The sequence below is a fragment of the Xiphophorus hellerii genome, chromosome 1 (assembly GCF_003331165.1).
Source record: "Xiphophorus hellerii strain 12219 chromosome 1, Xiphophorus_hellerii-4.1, whole genome shotgun sequence".
NCBI lineage: Eukaryota > Metazoa > Chordata > Actinopteri > Cyprinodontiformes > Poeciliidae > Xiphophorus > Xiphophorus hellerii.
This window is the reverse complement of record NC_045672.1, coordinates 16306211-16321991: the sequence shown is the minus strand read 5'-3', so window position 1 is coordinate 16321991 and position 15781 is coordinate 16306211. Positions and strand designations below refer to the sequence as shown.

Below are 15781 nucleotides of genomic sequence, written 5' to 3'. Positions count from 1 at the left end.
TTTTGAGTTGTCAGAAATGCAACGCTTGTTTCCTCTTCGATTCCAACTGTCACGAGTTCACACTTTGTAAGCCAATATAATGTTGAGCTTGTTAGATGGAGTCTGACTGCAGTAGATTCCCCTATCTGACTCAGATTAGATGTAAATGTAAATTTATCACAAGCGTTATTCCTCATCTATATTAATTATTGATAATTTTACCCTGCAGCCCTACTTCTATTTCTCACAGCAAAATAAACCTAGGATTATCTTGATTATCTTAAACCTGTGTCCTTGCTCATCCATGTTTTTCATAGCTCAAATTGATTTAAGTTTATTAACTGCAGATATGGACAAGATCAGACAAGTAGCTATTTTCTAATAACCGTTTCCTAAACTATGACTATCAAAACACATCTGCTTTACTGAATTGTTGCTTTTTCTTGTCTTTGAAGAGTGACAAAGAGAAATGGGCTTCTGTGTCATGTCATATTTATATCAGCTAGACAGAGCTAGACTTTACTAATTTAAATTTTATACATCCTGATCAACTTAAAAACAGTAAAACAGGGGGTGCTGTGATGGCGTAGGGGATAGCGCGACCCATGTTTGGAGGCCTTGGGTCCTCGGCGTGGCTGTCGCGGGTTTGACTCCCAGACCCGGCGATGTTTGCCGCATTTCTTCCCCCCTCTCCTTCCCCCTTTCCTGTCAGCCTACTTTCATATAAGGGACACTAGAGCCCACAAAAGACCCCCTGGAGGGGTAAAAAAAACAGTAAAACATAAGTAAAAAAATCATGAGGTGCATTTATGCTTTAGGCAGGGGTGCCCAAAGTTGGTCCTTGAGGGCCAGCATCCTGAATGTTTTAGTTCTCTCGCTGGTTTAACGCACCTGGATCAAATGATGGCTCCTTAGAAGGCCTAAGAAGAACACTGACGTGCTGAAAAGGTTGTTGGTACTACCGGGGAGAGAAGTAAAACGTGGAGGATGCCGGCCCTCGAGGACAGACTTTGGGCACCTCTGCTTTATAGGGTTTAAAAAAAACTAAGAAAGGGGTTGCAAATAAGTATGGCATCTGTGATTTTTGTTAAACATTTGTTGCTCCAAACTATGTAAATGTTCTCAAATTAGATATTTGAGTTAAGTACTGCAAAACAAGTAATTTGTTTTAAGACTTTTTAAACATCTCTACTATGGATTCCTATAAGTGGATTGTAGATTCTTCCAGAGTTCAGTTGCATTGAGCAATAGTGTTTTTATTTTAGGTAAAAAAAAAGAAAAAAAAAGTCAGTTTTGCGGTATGTCTGAGGTGGTTTGATGCTCAAATGGCCGCACTGTGTGCCTGCTCATCAGACGCGGACAACTTATCAGGCAGCTTCTGCACCTCGTCCAGCTTTCTCTTCCCAGTTCCACTAACTCTCGTCTAAACTTCTGAGACATAAAGCCGTACATCACAGGGTTGACCACAGCTACTGAGGAAGACAAGAGTCTGGCCAGGAGGGCAAAGGTGTTGAAGCCGGGTGAGCTGGCCAGAGATCCTCTGATGATGGAGAACATGAGGATGTAGGAGGGCAGCCACAGCAGGGTGAAGACCAGCACCAGAAGAGCCGAGGTGTGAGTGACCTGCCGTTGGTAGCGTTCGAGCTGCGGAGCGTTGCCTACTTGGCGCGTGTCCCGAAGAAAGCAGTAAATGTTGCTGTACATCACTATAATTATGCTTAAAGGCAGCGCAAAGCCAATGACAAACAGAGCGATGCTGTAGACCAGTCGGCTGAAGTCGGACAGGAAGGCGAAGCAGTATACCGTGTTGGAAAATGTAATTGTGCGGAAGGCAAACTGCGGCGCTGCCAGAGCGGAGGCTGGGATCCAGAGCAGGGCAACTGTCACTTTGAGTCGCCTGTTCATCCTTGCGCGGTAGGTCCAGGTGGGATGCGCCACTACCAGATAGCGTGTGGCTGCTAGAGCCGCCAGGGTGAACACGGAGGCGGTCGAACAGGCCACCCCCAGGAAGCTGATTGCTTTGCAGAGGAAGCTGCCGAACGGCCAGAAGCCCACGATGATGGCGTAGGTATGGAAGGGCTGACAGAGTAGCATCAACAGGTCAGCAGCACAGAGAGCCAGTAGCAGGGTGTCCGTACCATGAGGAGGTTGACTTTCTTTCTTCCTTCTGCCTGTAAGAATAATCATCACCAGAGTTTGACCGATAAGTCCAGTCAGCAGGATCAGTCCATCCAGGAAGGGCACCAAAGTTTTAATCAAAGCTCCATCTTCTTTGCTGATTTGGTTAAGGCCGCTGTTGTTCGTCTCTAGTCCAGGAGTCTCCATCCAGTCCCAGTAAAAGCCCTGTAATCCAATATACTGTCAGTGTTAAGTATCTGAATGGGATGCAGCATGTGGGCAACTAATCTGTTTGATCCAATTCATGTCTATTTAAACAAACATAATTGCAGTCCACTGAGACAGCTAGCACTTTGATAATGATAGCAATTAGTTAAGCTGTTAGAATCACACGGGTCGCTCCTCCATTAACATCTATACGTTGTTCACAAAGAGGGAATGTTTAAAGATATTTCTTGCAGTTATTCAACAGCAACATCTTCTTCAGCTCCACATATATAGTCAACTTTTCATCCTCAGAAAATGTCCTGACGACATCCAGTGAAGTCCATTCTTAAAAATAGTAAGATGTCCCCACAAAACTCTCTCCTCAGGAAAAAATTACATGTACAAAGACTTCTGTTTTGCAGCTTTGTTATCCCAGAAGAAGATGATTGGGTCCAAAATGAGATATCAGTGCTGCAGCTCCAAGGAACAGCACTACTTCCTCTTTGTCACTGTAAATAGACATTCCTCTTTAAAAAAACCAAAAAAACAGTCAATGGTTGTCCTTTGCCTTTATCAAATGTAGAGCCTTCCAGCGGGTTACTGTATAATTAACTCAGCAACAAGAGGTAGCAGCTTTTATTATAATTAAGTGATGCTCAGGTTGTCCTCCTCCCAGGACTGCATGAAAAGCTCTGTCCTGAGTGTCAGTGTTCTTCTCACCAGGGTCTGTGTGCTGTTTGCTTTGTAACCAGGAGCTGAGCTGATGTAGATAACGGGAGGGCCGAGCAGAGTATGATTATATAACAGTGGTCTCATCTTTCCATTATCAAATTAACTTTTTATTCATTCTTTCTTGTTAAGTCCTGTTTGGAGAGTCTCATTGTTGGGTTTGAAAAACGCAAATAAGATTTGCTTGTTTGTCCTTTGATTTGGCCTTAAAATAAGAGTTTTTTATCCTGGAGAAATTACCCACATTTATGTTAATCATAGCATCTGAATTGTCGATAATGTTGCAATTATATACTTTTAGCCAAGAGCAAACAATGACTTCACCTTTTTATTGTGTGCTGTAAGTGGCCATAAATGCGGTTGCTAGCATAGCAAAAAAAAAAAAAAGCAACAGTTTGGATCTACTAGTGCTACAGCATCTTGTTCCATAATTTCCACTTTTATAGCTCATAAGATACATTATTATTTACTGTATGAAGAAAGTTTGTTTTTTGTTAAAGTACGGTATTAACTTGAGGTTTCTTCACAGAAAGAGAAATGTTGATAAATGGTTTTTAAACTGTGGGTGAGGATTCCAATGTAGGCTATGAAAAAGAATGTGTGGTCTTTAAATTGGCCTGAAGATTTATAGTACAGTATCTCCGGTACTTGGTGTCATACTTTTGCTATAATTTTTACTAGAGATTTAAATGGTGGTCATAAATTCTTAAAAACAGGCAGTTTGTGTTGATGTTATACACCTAGTTTATCAGCTGTATTGGTACACGCAGCAGTCAAACTTTCAGAAGTCTCTACCAGTGTTAGCTTGTGGTCCAAGTAGGCATTTTCCAAACTATTTGTTGATGCTAACATTTTTCAAATACTTGTCAAAGGTTGCCTAAAATTATTGTGTTAGTGTGATTTTCAAGACAGTTTTTATTTCACATCTACTCTTTTCCTCTTTACTTCTCAGACGTCGGGTCAGTTGAGGGTCTGGCGTACCACCGAGGCTGGGACACACTCTACTGGACGAGTTACACCACCTCCACCATCACTCGCCACACAGTAGACCAGAGCCGCTCCGTGGCTTATAACCGCAACACTGTCGTTACGATGTCTGGAGAAGACCACCCTAGAGCCTTTGTGCTGGATGAGTGTCAGGAGTGAGTCAGCTGTGTGAGATCTTTGCCTTAGCCGCCCGTTTTCTTGTCGAGAACATTTATTTTGTCTTGGTGAGCCGTTGATTCTATAAAAGGGCTTTCTGGTAGCCTGCCACAATTCTTGTCTTCTGCTATTTCCCAGTCTCATGTTCTGGACAAACTGGAACGAGCAGTCTCCCAGCATCATGAGGGCCTCTCTGAACGGAGCCAATGTGCTGGTGATCATTGGCAGTGACATTAAAACTCCTAATGGCCTGGCCATCGATCACCGTGCTGAGAAACTCTACTTCTCCGACGCCACTCTGGACAAGATCGAACGTTGCGAATATGACGGAAGTAACCGCTATGTAAGGCAGCTCCTTAACTTGATGCTACTTGTGGGGAAAATGATGCTGTGTTAGCACCAAAACATATTCATGTTTTTAAAACCGAATGCATTAGGTCTTGTTGAAGAACGAACCAGTACATCCATTCGGTCTGGCCGTGTACGGAGACTACATATTCTGGACGGACTGGGTGAGGCGAGCTGTCTTGAGGGGAGACAAGTTCACGGGAGGAGACATGAAAGTGCTGCGAGCCGACATCCCTCAGCAGCCAATGGGCATCATTGCTGTGGCTAACGATACCAACAGCTGTGGGTATCATTCACTGCATCCATTTAGTTAGCATAACTTATGAATATGTATTTTAAGTATTTGTTTTTTCCTTAACATCTTTCCTAAAGAGTTAGAAAAGAGATGTTCTAACAGAATGGTTAAAATGGATATTTATCCTTGTTCGCCAAACTATCGGTTCATACTGAAATGCCTCAAGCAAGTGCTAAAATGCTTTTACATTTTCATTGTTTAATCCAAAAAAATGTTGCATGCTCAATGATTCAAGGCCTTTTATCATAATGGGAAATAGTTTGGGCTGCTTTACATCTGAAGTTTTAAATTCTTCTGGGCAGCTGTCACCACACAGGCGACAGGTATTCATTAATTATTTACTCAACTACCCTAAGCGCTAAGCCTGGAGTATGGAAAAGAAAAACAGAGATTACACATACTTACTTGCATCAATAGCTCTATAGATGTCCATAAAAAGAACACACTCAGCAAGAAAGCTTGGTATGATGAATACAAACAGAGCACACACACAGGTAAGGACAGTAATAGCTCAGTCAACAGCTTCTTTCAGGAAAGATGTGCAACTAAGCACAAAACCACTAAACCACAAATATGTTGTATAAAAAAGAAAAACAAACATTACATATACCTAATGGCAGTAACAGTAATGTTAATGGCTTCATCAAAGAAAGAAGCACAGGTAGATGGAACCAAAGACTTAAGAGTACTTTCTAAAGAGTACAAGCTAAACACTAAATCTCGAGGCCATGAGTACTTTCTGGTCCCCTTCTTCATGAGTATGTCACTTTCATATTTTTTGCTGGAAAGAGCATACCAAACAATATTTGACCTAAATACAATGTGGATTTTTTTTTTGCGCCGAGAACCATTTATTAACCCTGATTGTAGGTTATACCGTGAAAAGTAAGTTGCAATAAACAAACCATCCTGTTGTCCTCAGGTGAGTACTCTCCATGTCGAACAAATAACGGAGGCTGCCAGGATTTGTGTCTGCCCACATCTGACGGACGGGTGAACTGCAGTTGCCGCGGCGATAGGCAGCTCCTCGAGGACAATACCTGCTCTTGTAAGAAGGAAGGGGCAAAACCTAAAAAAGGGCTTGAAATGTGACAAAGTGTAAGTGTTTCTGAAAACGAATGCTTTCCCCCCCCTGTGACCAGCGCTGAATATGTCATGTGGAAGTGTTGATGACTTTGAGTGCGGAAACGGCGACTGCATCAACTACAGCCTCACATGTGATGGGATGGCCCACTGCAAGGACAAGTCAGACGAAAAGCAATCTTATTGTGGTGAGTTCTGATTGAAAACAATCAGGTGGAAAATAATAAATCTTGTAATATATATATAACTTGTATTAATGTATGGTAAGAAAATGTACATTCGAGGCTAGAAAAGAAAGTAAAACACAAATAAATGATGAAAATGAAAACTTTTTCTCTACAGCCAATCGCATTTGTAAGAAGGGCTACCGAAAGTGCCTTAATGGCCGCTGTCTTGGCCACCAGTTCTGGTGCGACGGCACAGATGACTGCGGCGACAACTCAGATGAAGTGCCCTGCAACAGTAAGTAAAGCCAGTCCACGCTAACCATAACGTGATTGACCAGCCTGTTTTAAAGAGAACGTAAATGTACTTAATCTGGAACTTGGATTTTCTTTGCTAAATTCCCATTTCCTTTCCTTGCAGTGACTCTGTGCAAAGCAGGAGAGTTCCAGTGCAAAGACGGGAGCTGCATCTCCAACCACAGCCGCTGCGACCAGGTGGTCAACTGTGAGGATGCTAGTGATGAAATGAACTGCCGTATGTAATCCATTGTTAAATTAAAAACTACAACCTCGTGGGATTTTTCAGAATTAAAAAAGAATTTATAAATATGAAGCTTAGAAAGGTTTTATTTCCTCAGAACCTACCGACTGTTCGCGTTTCTTCCGCCTTGGAGTTAAAGGCTCCACCTTCCGAAGCTGTGAGAAAACAACGCTGTGTTATCTGTCCTCATGGGTGTGTGATGGCAACAATGACTGTGGAGACTTTTCTGATGAGAGAAACTGTCCAGGTGGGATGTCTTTATTTTTCTTCTGACACTTTCAACTTCCTTCAGCACTCCAAAGGTTCACTTTCTTGTTTTTCTTTCCTTTTGCAGATAAGAGGAAGCTGAAATGTCCCATTAACTTCTTTGCTTGCCCCAGTGGGCGTTGCATCCCGATGAGCTGGACCTGCGATAAGGAAAACGACTGTGAGAATGGAGCTGATGAAACGCACTGCGGTCAGTCTATGTGCAAAGTCGAGCTCATTTTTTCCTAAAAACACAAAGTCTCACAGAAGAGTCAGACTGTTTCCTTTTACAACACATCTTGCTGTTCTTTCAAGATACTAAACACACCTTCTCTTTTCCTGCAGACAAGTTTTGTTCGCCCACTCAGTTCGAATGTGGGAACCACCGCTGCATTTCCAAGAACTGGGTGTGTGACGGCTTCGATGACTGCGGCGACAACTCTGACGAAGGCCAGATATGTGGTAACTGATATTACAGCTGATTTCTGTCGCACATTCACTGGAAACATTCAACCATCTTACCTTCAACCGACTAATCCATTCCTTCACAGACAATAAGTCCTGCAGCCCTGACGTTTTCCAGTGCCCGGGTTCCCACGTGTGTGTGCCCCAGCGCTGGAAGTGCGATGGAGATAATGACTGTCCCGATGGAGCCGATGAGAGCGTGAAAGCTGGATGCAGTAAGTCAGTCTGCTATGATTGCAGGAAATAGAAAGAAAACTCCTAACGTCCGTTTAATAAAAGCGATTATTTCTGCTTTCAGTGTACACCAACAATACATGCGATACCAAGAATGAGTTCATGTGCCAGAACAGACAGTGCATTCCAAAGCACTTTGTATGTGACCATGACATTGATTGCTCTGATGGTTCGGATGAGTCCCCAGAATGTGGTTAGTTTTCTTTTGTATCTAAAAAAAACAAAATAAATTGTATAGGAATTTTATAACGCCAGTACTGGTTATATTTTTGTTTAATACCTGCTTATTTTGAGGTTAAAAGTCTGTAATTTGTGGTTTTCATGTAGAATACCCACCATGTGGTCCAGAGGAGTTTCGCTGTGCCAATGGACGTTGCCTCAACCAGAAGAAGTGGGAATGTGACGGCGAGTTTGACTGTCCAGATCACTCTGATGAAGCTCCCAAAAACCCTCACTGTGTAGACTCTGGTAGGATCTCAATATTTATTTTTATTTTATCATTCAAAAGCTAATACTCTGACCATGCATGGGTTGGTTACTGGTGTTAAGGTACACAAAGGCTTAAAAAAAGTTTTGGCTTCAAAAATAAAACCATTACCACGATTTAAAGTCTTTGTACTGTCACGCCAGAGAACGTTCCTGAGTGACCAGAGTTCTTTTTTTTTCTTTTTTTTTAAAGCCTGACCAGAAACACAAATACTGTAGTTTATCCTTTGGTGAAAAATAACATTTGAGAAGCTATTAAATGTCTGCTAAGCAGCCAACCAGTCAGTTTATCCATTGTATTTTTGTTATCTTAGCAGCTGTAGAAAAAATGGCTTCAGACCAAATGTAAATACCCTAATGCTGATTGGTAAAGAACAGATTACTGGTAGTCTGTAAATCTGCATATTCTACATTGTTAAGCATCAGACACATACAGTATGTCCTTCAATAGCGAATTTATGTTTCTTTTACTAGCCTCCTTGGGATAATTCATCATTTGCAAACTAGTAAAACCATAAGTTCTAGTTTTTGTACCAACTTTTTGTCTGAGAAAAAGTCATGTTACTTATTACACTGACTCTGTGCATCTGTGATTTCAGAGAGAATCTGTAATGAATCTTCCTTCATGTGCCACAATAAGAAGTGTTTGAATGAAACTCTGCTGTGCGACCGGAACGATGACTGCGGCGATGGCTCTGATGAGCGCAACTGCTTCATCAATGAGTGTCTAAACAGCAAGCTGAGCGGCTGCTCGCAGCTCTGCGACGATCTCAAAATCGGCTTTAAAGTAAGACACCTCACTTATTGTTGACCAGTGTGTACAGCACTTTTAGCTGCTTTTAGTATGAAAAGAACTTTAAAGAACTTTAAACTTTAAAGTACATTGAAATTTCAGATTTTCACTTTTTAATGTTGGTCTGCAGAAGCTTGGCTACAAAAATTTCTCATACTTTCACTGCGAGCACAGAGTTAGCAGAGATAATATTTGCTGTTTGTTCAAGTGGACCTGGTTATAAAAAGATCTGAAGCCCGTCTCTTCAGGTTTACAGTTACGCAAGATGAAATTTTGTTTTGGCCCTCATTCCTGAAAGGAGGGAGGCCGGTCTTGGGACAGCTTGAACTCTGTGTGAACTGCTACATCTGTGGTGTGCAGTGCGTTAGGGCAGGGCTCCTTCTACAACCAACAAACACTTTGTGCCTGTTTTTACTTACCTATGTAATTTTGTTCTGTTTAGTGATCGAGTTTGGTATCTGGATAAACATCGATATTACAATGAAACATAAAGCAGTCATTTCCTTGCACTGGCCAAGGGAGTCATGCGCAACCAGAGTAAATGTGACCTGAATGCTTGAATGACCTCATCCGTGACACTTTGACACATGTGCTCTGCTGTTGGTCCCTGCAGTGCAGATGCCATCCCGGCTTCCAGCTGAAGCGAAATGGGAAGACGTGTGTGGATATAGACGAGTGCACGACCACCTACCCCTGTTCTCAGCACTGCCTGAACACTCACGGCAGCTTCCACTGTCTCTGCGTGGACGGCTTTGAAGTCAGCCCCAATGACCCCACCATCTGCAAGTCCACATCGGGTAAAGGCAGCCACAAGTGTGATTTATAATTCACTACTTGCACATATGTAGTCCAGTCTTGAGTAATTTTGTTTTGGATGGTACTTGTGTGTAGAAGTGGAACCCTACCTGATTTTTGCGAATCGCTACTATCTGAGAAAGCTCAACCTGGATGGTTCCAACTACACTCTTATAAAGCAGGTGGGATCTCTGGCTCTCTGTTTGGAGAAATATTTGTGTTCTCGTTGTTGGCTTGTTATGTAAAGATAATTATTAATCCTAATTTATTGTTTTCAATCAGGGACTTAACAATGCAGTAGCACTGGACTTTCACTATGCAGAGCAGATGATCTACTGGACAGACGTGACCACTCAGGGAAGCATGATCCGACGGATGCAAATGAACGGCACCAACATGGAGGTCGGGACTTCAGTAACTGCTAAATTTGATTTGTGACTGTTTTTCAGCTTTTGTTAGCAGTGCAAATAAAATGTATTCTTCTACTTTTTTGACCGATCTGGTAGGTTTTGCACCGAACCTCCCTGAGTAATCCCGATGGTCTGGCAGTGGACTGGGTTGGTGGAAATCTATACTGGTGTGACAAAGGTCGTGATACCATCGAAGTCTCGAAGCTTAATGGCGCCTACCGGACTGTGCTGGTCAACAATGGCCTAAGGGAGCCGCGGGCTGTCGCTGTGGACGTCCGCTATGGGTGAGCCACGTTATTTTAACTCGTGACGATGAAGATCCTTGCTTTGAGTATCTTTAATTTAAGTGAATCTGTGCTTTCTGCTGGTTAGATACCTTTACTGGTCCGACTGGGGTGATAACCCTCACATTGGGAGAATTGGAATGGACGGCACAGGCAGAAAAATTATCATTGAGGATAAGATCACCTGGCCCAACGGACTGACCTTGGACTTTGTCAATGATCGGATTTACTGGGCGGATGCCAGAGAGGACTATATCGAGTTTGCCAGCCTGGATGGAACCAGCAGACACACAGGTAATGCATCAGAAATGACAGAAATGTTTGTTGCCAAACTTGGTTTATTTCGAAGAAAAAAATAAATAAAACAAAAACAATACATAAATTTAATAGATTGATAGATAATGTCCACATCTTTGATTTGCCACGTCAAAACTTTAGCATGTTTCCACCATGTTTTCAGGTATATGTTCCAGGGCTGTAGAGAATAGAAAAACTGAGGACATGAGGGTTCTACATGGTTCATAATTAACAAGCAACTCAGAAATGTATTTCGACCCAAGACCATTTAGTGCTTTATGGACCAATTGCAGAACTGTAAAGACTATCCTTTTATAACTAAGGAGCCAGTGCAGTGATTTATGATCCAATGTGACATATTTTCCCCTTTGTTGGTCTGGACTCTGGCAGCTGCATTTTGGGTGATGTCTGTTCGTTTTGTTTGTTTTATTTTACAGAGACCAGTAAAGACACTTTTTTTCTGTGTCCTGTTTTGACAGGAAACTCTTTTTTATGGCAATGGTTTTAATATTATGCCAAGTAAGGTTTTAAATGCAACTCTGCTCCAGCACACCTGAATCAAATAAATAGCTCTTTTTAATATTTATTTGTGTGCTAGCACGCTGAAGAGGTAATTCAATAATTTTGTTCAGCTGTGCTAGTGCAGGGATTCATCTAAAACCTGCAGGACTGTAGAATTTGAGGACTAGAGTTGGTGACTCCCGGTCTTGTTAAACATGGAGGTCATGTAGATGTTAAGTAAAAGTGGCTCGAGAATACACCCATGAGGGATCCCACAACTGAATTTTGTTGCCCCATCTTTATAATTCATAAACTGCCTTTTAAATAATCTTTGCCAATTATATTAGTATGAATATGGGCCTATAATTACTCATTATTGATGCAACAAACTATGTGCGTGTTAAATGAAAAATATATATATTTTTTACATCGTTCAGTGTAATCTCACAGCAGCCTGGTGATCTAACTGGGGTGATTCCACTGAATCAGATGCTTCTTAACCACCATTGTAGCTGCGTGTGTGTTTGAAGAACAAGACTCAGATAAGGACAGACCAAAGGGCACTTTGAGCTAATGCGACTAATATCTGAACTTGTGCCAAGGCTGTAAACCTGCTGTTATATATTAATTTTATTAAAGCAGAATATTGGTAAAAATCATTGCTGATTTTTATTTTTTTATTTTTTACCATTTAGTAGGCATTTCAAAGGAGTGCCACCTGCTTTCTGTGTTTGCTCTGCCAGATGTGCATGTCTGAATTGCTGCTGCGTGTTTATTTAACGCGGTGACCCCCAAACACAGAGCATGCATGAGACGCCACATATATGTTGCCAGAAGAAAAAAAGACGAGCAACTAGAGTGTAAAACTTAATGAGGTGTAGAAGCTGTTGCATAAGAGGGATATAATGGAGACTCTATCTGTTCACTCAGTTTTACATTAACAGAACAGGAAGTTTCTCTTTGTTGTAACAACACCTCAATGGCAAGAATAAGATTTTATGTGCTCCTATAGATTCCTTTATGTGCTTATTAAATTACTGCATGGATTTCTAATGGACATTATTGGTAAAAAGGGAAAGTCTGTGCATGCACTGTGTGCCCTTTGTCCCCCATCTGTTGAGAAAAGCAGCTGTTGAATTTCAAAATCAATTTTTGGAGGAGTTCAAGGAAGGAGAATGTTTTCAATATTATTGTTAATATATTTTGAAAAGTGTTTGAAATCATATATGTTCTACTTTTTAGATTAAAAAAAGCTGTTTCCATTTAATGTAAATTATGAAAACAGTTTCATTACCTTAATATAACCTTCTTTTCTGTATTATTGTCCTGAAACTGGTTTCGAAAAGGCTGGTCAGTGCAGATTAATTTGATCTATAACTGAGACTTGAGCGTTTTTATGATCACTTATCATTTTAATCCATCAAAAATAACAACAGGGAATAAGCTGATGTGTAATGGTTTGTGCCCTTTCTTAAAGGCTGCTATCAGCTTTGTTTAATTTAAGCAATAATTAAAGTATACGAATTTCATGTCATTTGTCGAATCATTTCATATTAAACCTGTTAAGTTAAATCTGAAAGATCTTTGAGTTATTTTGTGTTTGCTAGTTTTCACAAGTAAATACTCCAGGTCTCATCGAGTGAAAAAACAGACACTGTTATGAATTTTCACACTGTTTATGCTTGTGACAAGATGAAGGTGGTGGGGTAAAAAAAAAAAAAAAAAAAACTTAAACTGACCTTAAAAACATGATCATATCTTTAATGTGTTTGCTCTCACAGTTCTAAACCACGACATCCCTCACATCTTTGCCATGACGCTGTTTGAGGAGTACATCTACTGGACCGACTGGGAAACAAAATCTATCAACAGGGCGCACAAGACCATGGGTACCAACAAGACCACCCTGATCAACACCTTACACCGGCCCATGGATATTCACATTTACCATCCCTACCGCCAGCCGCCAGGTAAAAGCTTGATATAGTTCAGTGCGTTTCGACAATAATTTACAACAGTTTTTCAAGACAAACTTTTAATACACTTCAGGTTTTTTCTGCTTTTGCTGTTAAAAAAATGTTTATCTCGTCATCTCCGTCACAGTTCTGAAACATCCATGCCAGACAGACAACGGTGGCTGCAGCAACCTCTGCCTCCTCTCACCAGGAGGAGGATACAAATGTGCCTGTCCCACTAACTTCTATCTGGCCAGCGACCAGCGGACATGCATGTCCAACTGTACGGCGAGTCAGGTAAGCAGGCTGTGTGCTCAGCATCTAGTTGGAAGGATAGAAAGCTTCAAGCTGTTTCCAGGTCTGCAGAAGTATGGAAAAAATAAACTTATGTGGCTTTCCAGATTATTTTTTTTAGTGTCTCTTTTAAAATTGATCATTTGATTTTTCCTAAAATAGTCGACTATTGTGACCAAGGGGCTTCTTCTCTAAATGCAAATTAAATGTCATCTTTAATGTCATTATTCAGTCCTTCCACACCAAGTCTCAAATTTGAAGTATTTTTTATCCAAGTTTTTAATATTCTGAGGACTTGCAGTGATCGTCCCTCAAGTTTCATGGTCTTGGAACAGTTTTATTGTTCTCGCGGTTTCAGTTAGAAAACTATTTGTCAAGTAGATATGTATGCACAGCGAATAGGCCACAATAGATAAAAATTTGTTTAAAAAAAAGTGGAGATATCCTATCACAAAACAACTCTGATTACATATAGATCATAGGGAGGAGAGCAGCAGGAAAAATACCTAAGAAAGTATGGGACTTTGAAATGGAAAATTTGTAGGAATCTATGAAAAAGAGTTGAATGGACCAGGGAAGCATTACTATTCTGGTTTGCAGTTTAGTTTTTTTAAAGTTCTGCTATATAAAATATTAGAAATTAAAAATGCCAAACTCATTTTGTCCTGACTGCATAATTGAAACACCTGTACTGATGCCTTGTGACTCCAGCTCTGCTCTCAGTTTGGATCATTTCTCTCTCTGTTCCAGTTTGTGTGCAAGAATGACAAGTGCATTCCTTTCTGGTGGAAATGTGACACTGAGGATGACTGTGGCGACGGGTCAGACGAGCCTGCAGACTGTCGTAAGTATCTGAGAAAGAAGACGATGGTGTATCACACTAATGTAAGGTGCTTGTGGTTGAGTTGAACTCTCAGATATACTCATGTTGACCAGAATGCTGATAAACTGTGTCTTATCTTTGACAGCGGAGTTTAAATGCAGACCGGGACAGTTTCAGTGCGGTACAGGCATCTGCACCAACCCTGCTTATATCTGCGATGGAGATAACGACTGCCAGGACTTTTCAGACGAGGCCAACTGTGGTAGGTCTTTGTTTTTTGTTATTATTAGCAGCTACATTATGCCAGCATCTAGGTATTTTTAAGGGGGAAAACACTCTATTTGCTTATAATTTTTGTTCCCAGATATTCATGTTTGCCTGCCCAGCCAGTTCAAATGTTCCCACCCGAATCGCTGCATCCCAGGGATCTTCCGATGCAACGGCCAGGAAAACTGCGGTGAAGGCGAGGATGAGAAGGACTGCCGTAAGTGACCCCTGTTTACCAGTTTACTCAATTTAAACTGCAAACTAACAATGATCGTATTTTCCCCAACAGCTGAGGTTACATGTGCTCCCACCCAGTTCCAGTGTGCGATGACCAAACGCTGCATACCTCGCCTCTGGGTGTGCGACCGGGACAATGACTGCGCCGATGGGTCAGATGAACCAGCCAACTGCAGTAAGTTCACTGACCGGAGGAGATAACTCTGATGTACCTTTTGTGAATGTCACTCACCGTTGTGCCCAAACATTTGTCTTCCCCGCAGCTCAAATGACATGCGGTGTGGATGAGTTCCGATGCAAAGACTCCGGGCGCTGCATCCCCGCACGCTGGAAGTGTGACGGCGAGGACGACTGTGGCGACTCCTCCGACGAGCCAAAAGAAGAGTGCGGTAGGAACTTTCTGCCCCTGAAGAGAAGCCAGTGTCGCAGATGTTTCTACATTTTTGCTTGCTGCAACTTATGCTTGTAAATTGTGCAGCTGAGAGGACTTGTGAGCCCTACCAGTTCAGATGCAAGAACAACCGCTGCGTGCCGGGCCGCTGGCAGTGCGACTACGACAACGATTGCGGGGACAACTCAGATGAAGAGAAATGCCGTAGGTGTCTCTCTTTCTGCAGCAAAGCAATGCCTCCGCACCTCTCTACGCCTATCTGCTCACTCTGTCCGCTGCCAGTAACCCATGTGCATCATCCACCAGCAACAAATTCAACTTTCTCCTTTTGATGTCTAACAAATTGATGATCCTGAATGCAAATTCATTGCATTGACATTTCTAAAGCATCTCACCTCATCTGATATTTGCTTCATTTCATACTGTCCTGTTGGTATGAGCCAGAGGTAAGTTATTCCACCTCCCATTATCAGCGCCGCGTCTCTCGTGTGTCACCTCCACTTCCCCAGCCTGACCCGTGAGAGTCTGCAAGCAGATCTGCAAATCTGTCCATTTCCCAAAGCTTTAGTAGTCCTTTATTGACAGACTTCCAAAGTTAATGTTATTTTTTCACAATTCAGAATATAGCAACACTAAAGAAAGATAGTGACACAAGAGAAAGAAAAGATATCTCTGTGCAGTCTCTCACATAAACTT

General features: G+C 41.7%; 2 protein-coding genes across 3 annotated transcripts in view; one reads left to right on the top strand and one right to left on the bottom strand.

Annotated features, from left to right (window-relative positions):
* The window catches only part of lrp1ab (low density lipoprotein receptor-related protein 1Ab), a 93488-nt gene that overhangs the window by 67594 nt on the left and 10113 nt on the right, over window positions 1-15781 (top strand). For both annotated transcript variants that reach the window (XM_032574765.1, XM_032574773.1), the window contains exons 42-68: window positions 3986-4175; window positions 4315-4519; window positions 4614-4806; window positions 5742-5867; window positions 5962-6090; window positions 6245-6364; window positions 6488-6601; window positions 6705-6854; window positions 6942-7064; window positions 7199-7315; window positions 7405-7533; window positions 7617-7745; window positions 7880-8020; window positions 8638-8825; window positions 9445-9628; window positions 9723-9808; window positions 9909-10028; window positions 10133-10320; window positions 10409-10614; window positions 12900-13088; window positions 13222-13370; window positions 14118-14211; window positions 14336-14452; window positions 14555-14674; window positions 14747-14869; window positions 14958-15083; window positions 15173-15289. In XM_032574765.1, the coding sequence (XP_032430656.1) occupies window positions 3986-4175; window positions 4315-4519; window positions 4614-4806; window positions 5742-5867; window positions 5962-6090; window positions 6245-6364; window positions 6488-6601; window positions 6705-6854; window positions 6942-7064; window positions 7199-7315; window positions 7405-7533; window positions 7617-7745; window positions 7880-8020; window positions 8638-8825; window positions 9445-9628; window positions 9723-9808; window positions 9909-10028; window positions 10133-10320; window positions 10409-10614; window positions 12900-13088; window positions 13222-13370; window positions 14118-14211; window positions 14336-14452; window positions 14555-14674; window positions 14747-14869; window positions 14958-15083; window positions 15173-15289 (3873 nt within the window). The remainder of the gene's footprint in view (window positions 1-3985; window positions 4176-4314; window positions 4520-4613; window positions 4807-5741; window positions 5868-5961; window positions 6091-6244; window positions 6365-6487; window positions 6602-6704; window positions 6855-6941; window positions 7065-7198; window positions 7316-7404; window positions 7534-7616; window positions 7746-7879; window positions 8021-8637; window positions 8826-9444; window positions 9629-9722; window positions 9809-9908; window positions 10029-10132; window positions 10321-10408; window positions 10615-12899; window positions 13089-13221; window positions 13371-14117; window positions 14212-14335; window positions 14453-14554; window positions 14675-14746; window positions 14870-14957; window positions 15084-15172; window positions 15290-15781) is intronic.
* On the bottom strand, window positions 2-3978 carry LOC116727410 (galanin receptor type 1). Its single transcript, XM_032574827.1, is given in 2 exon segments — window positions 2-2324; window positions 2327-3978. Coding segments are annotated over 2 exon segments (1104 nt in total). The 5' UTR covers window positions 2373-3978; the 3' UTR covers window positions 2-1266.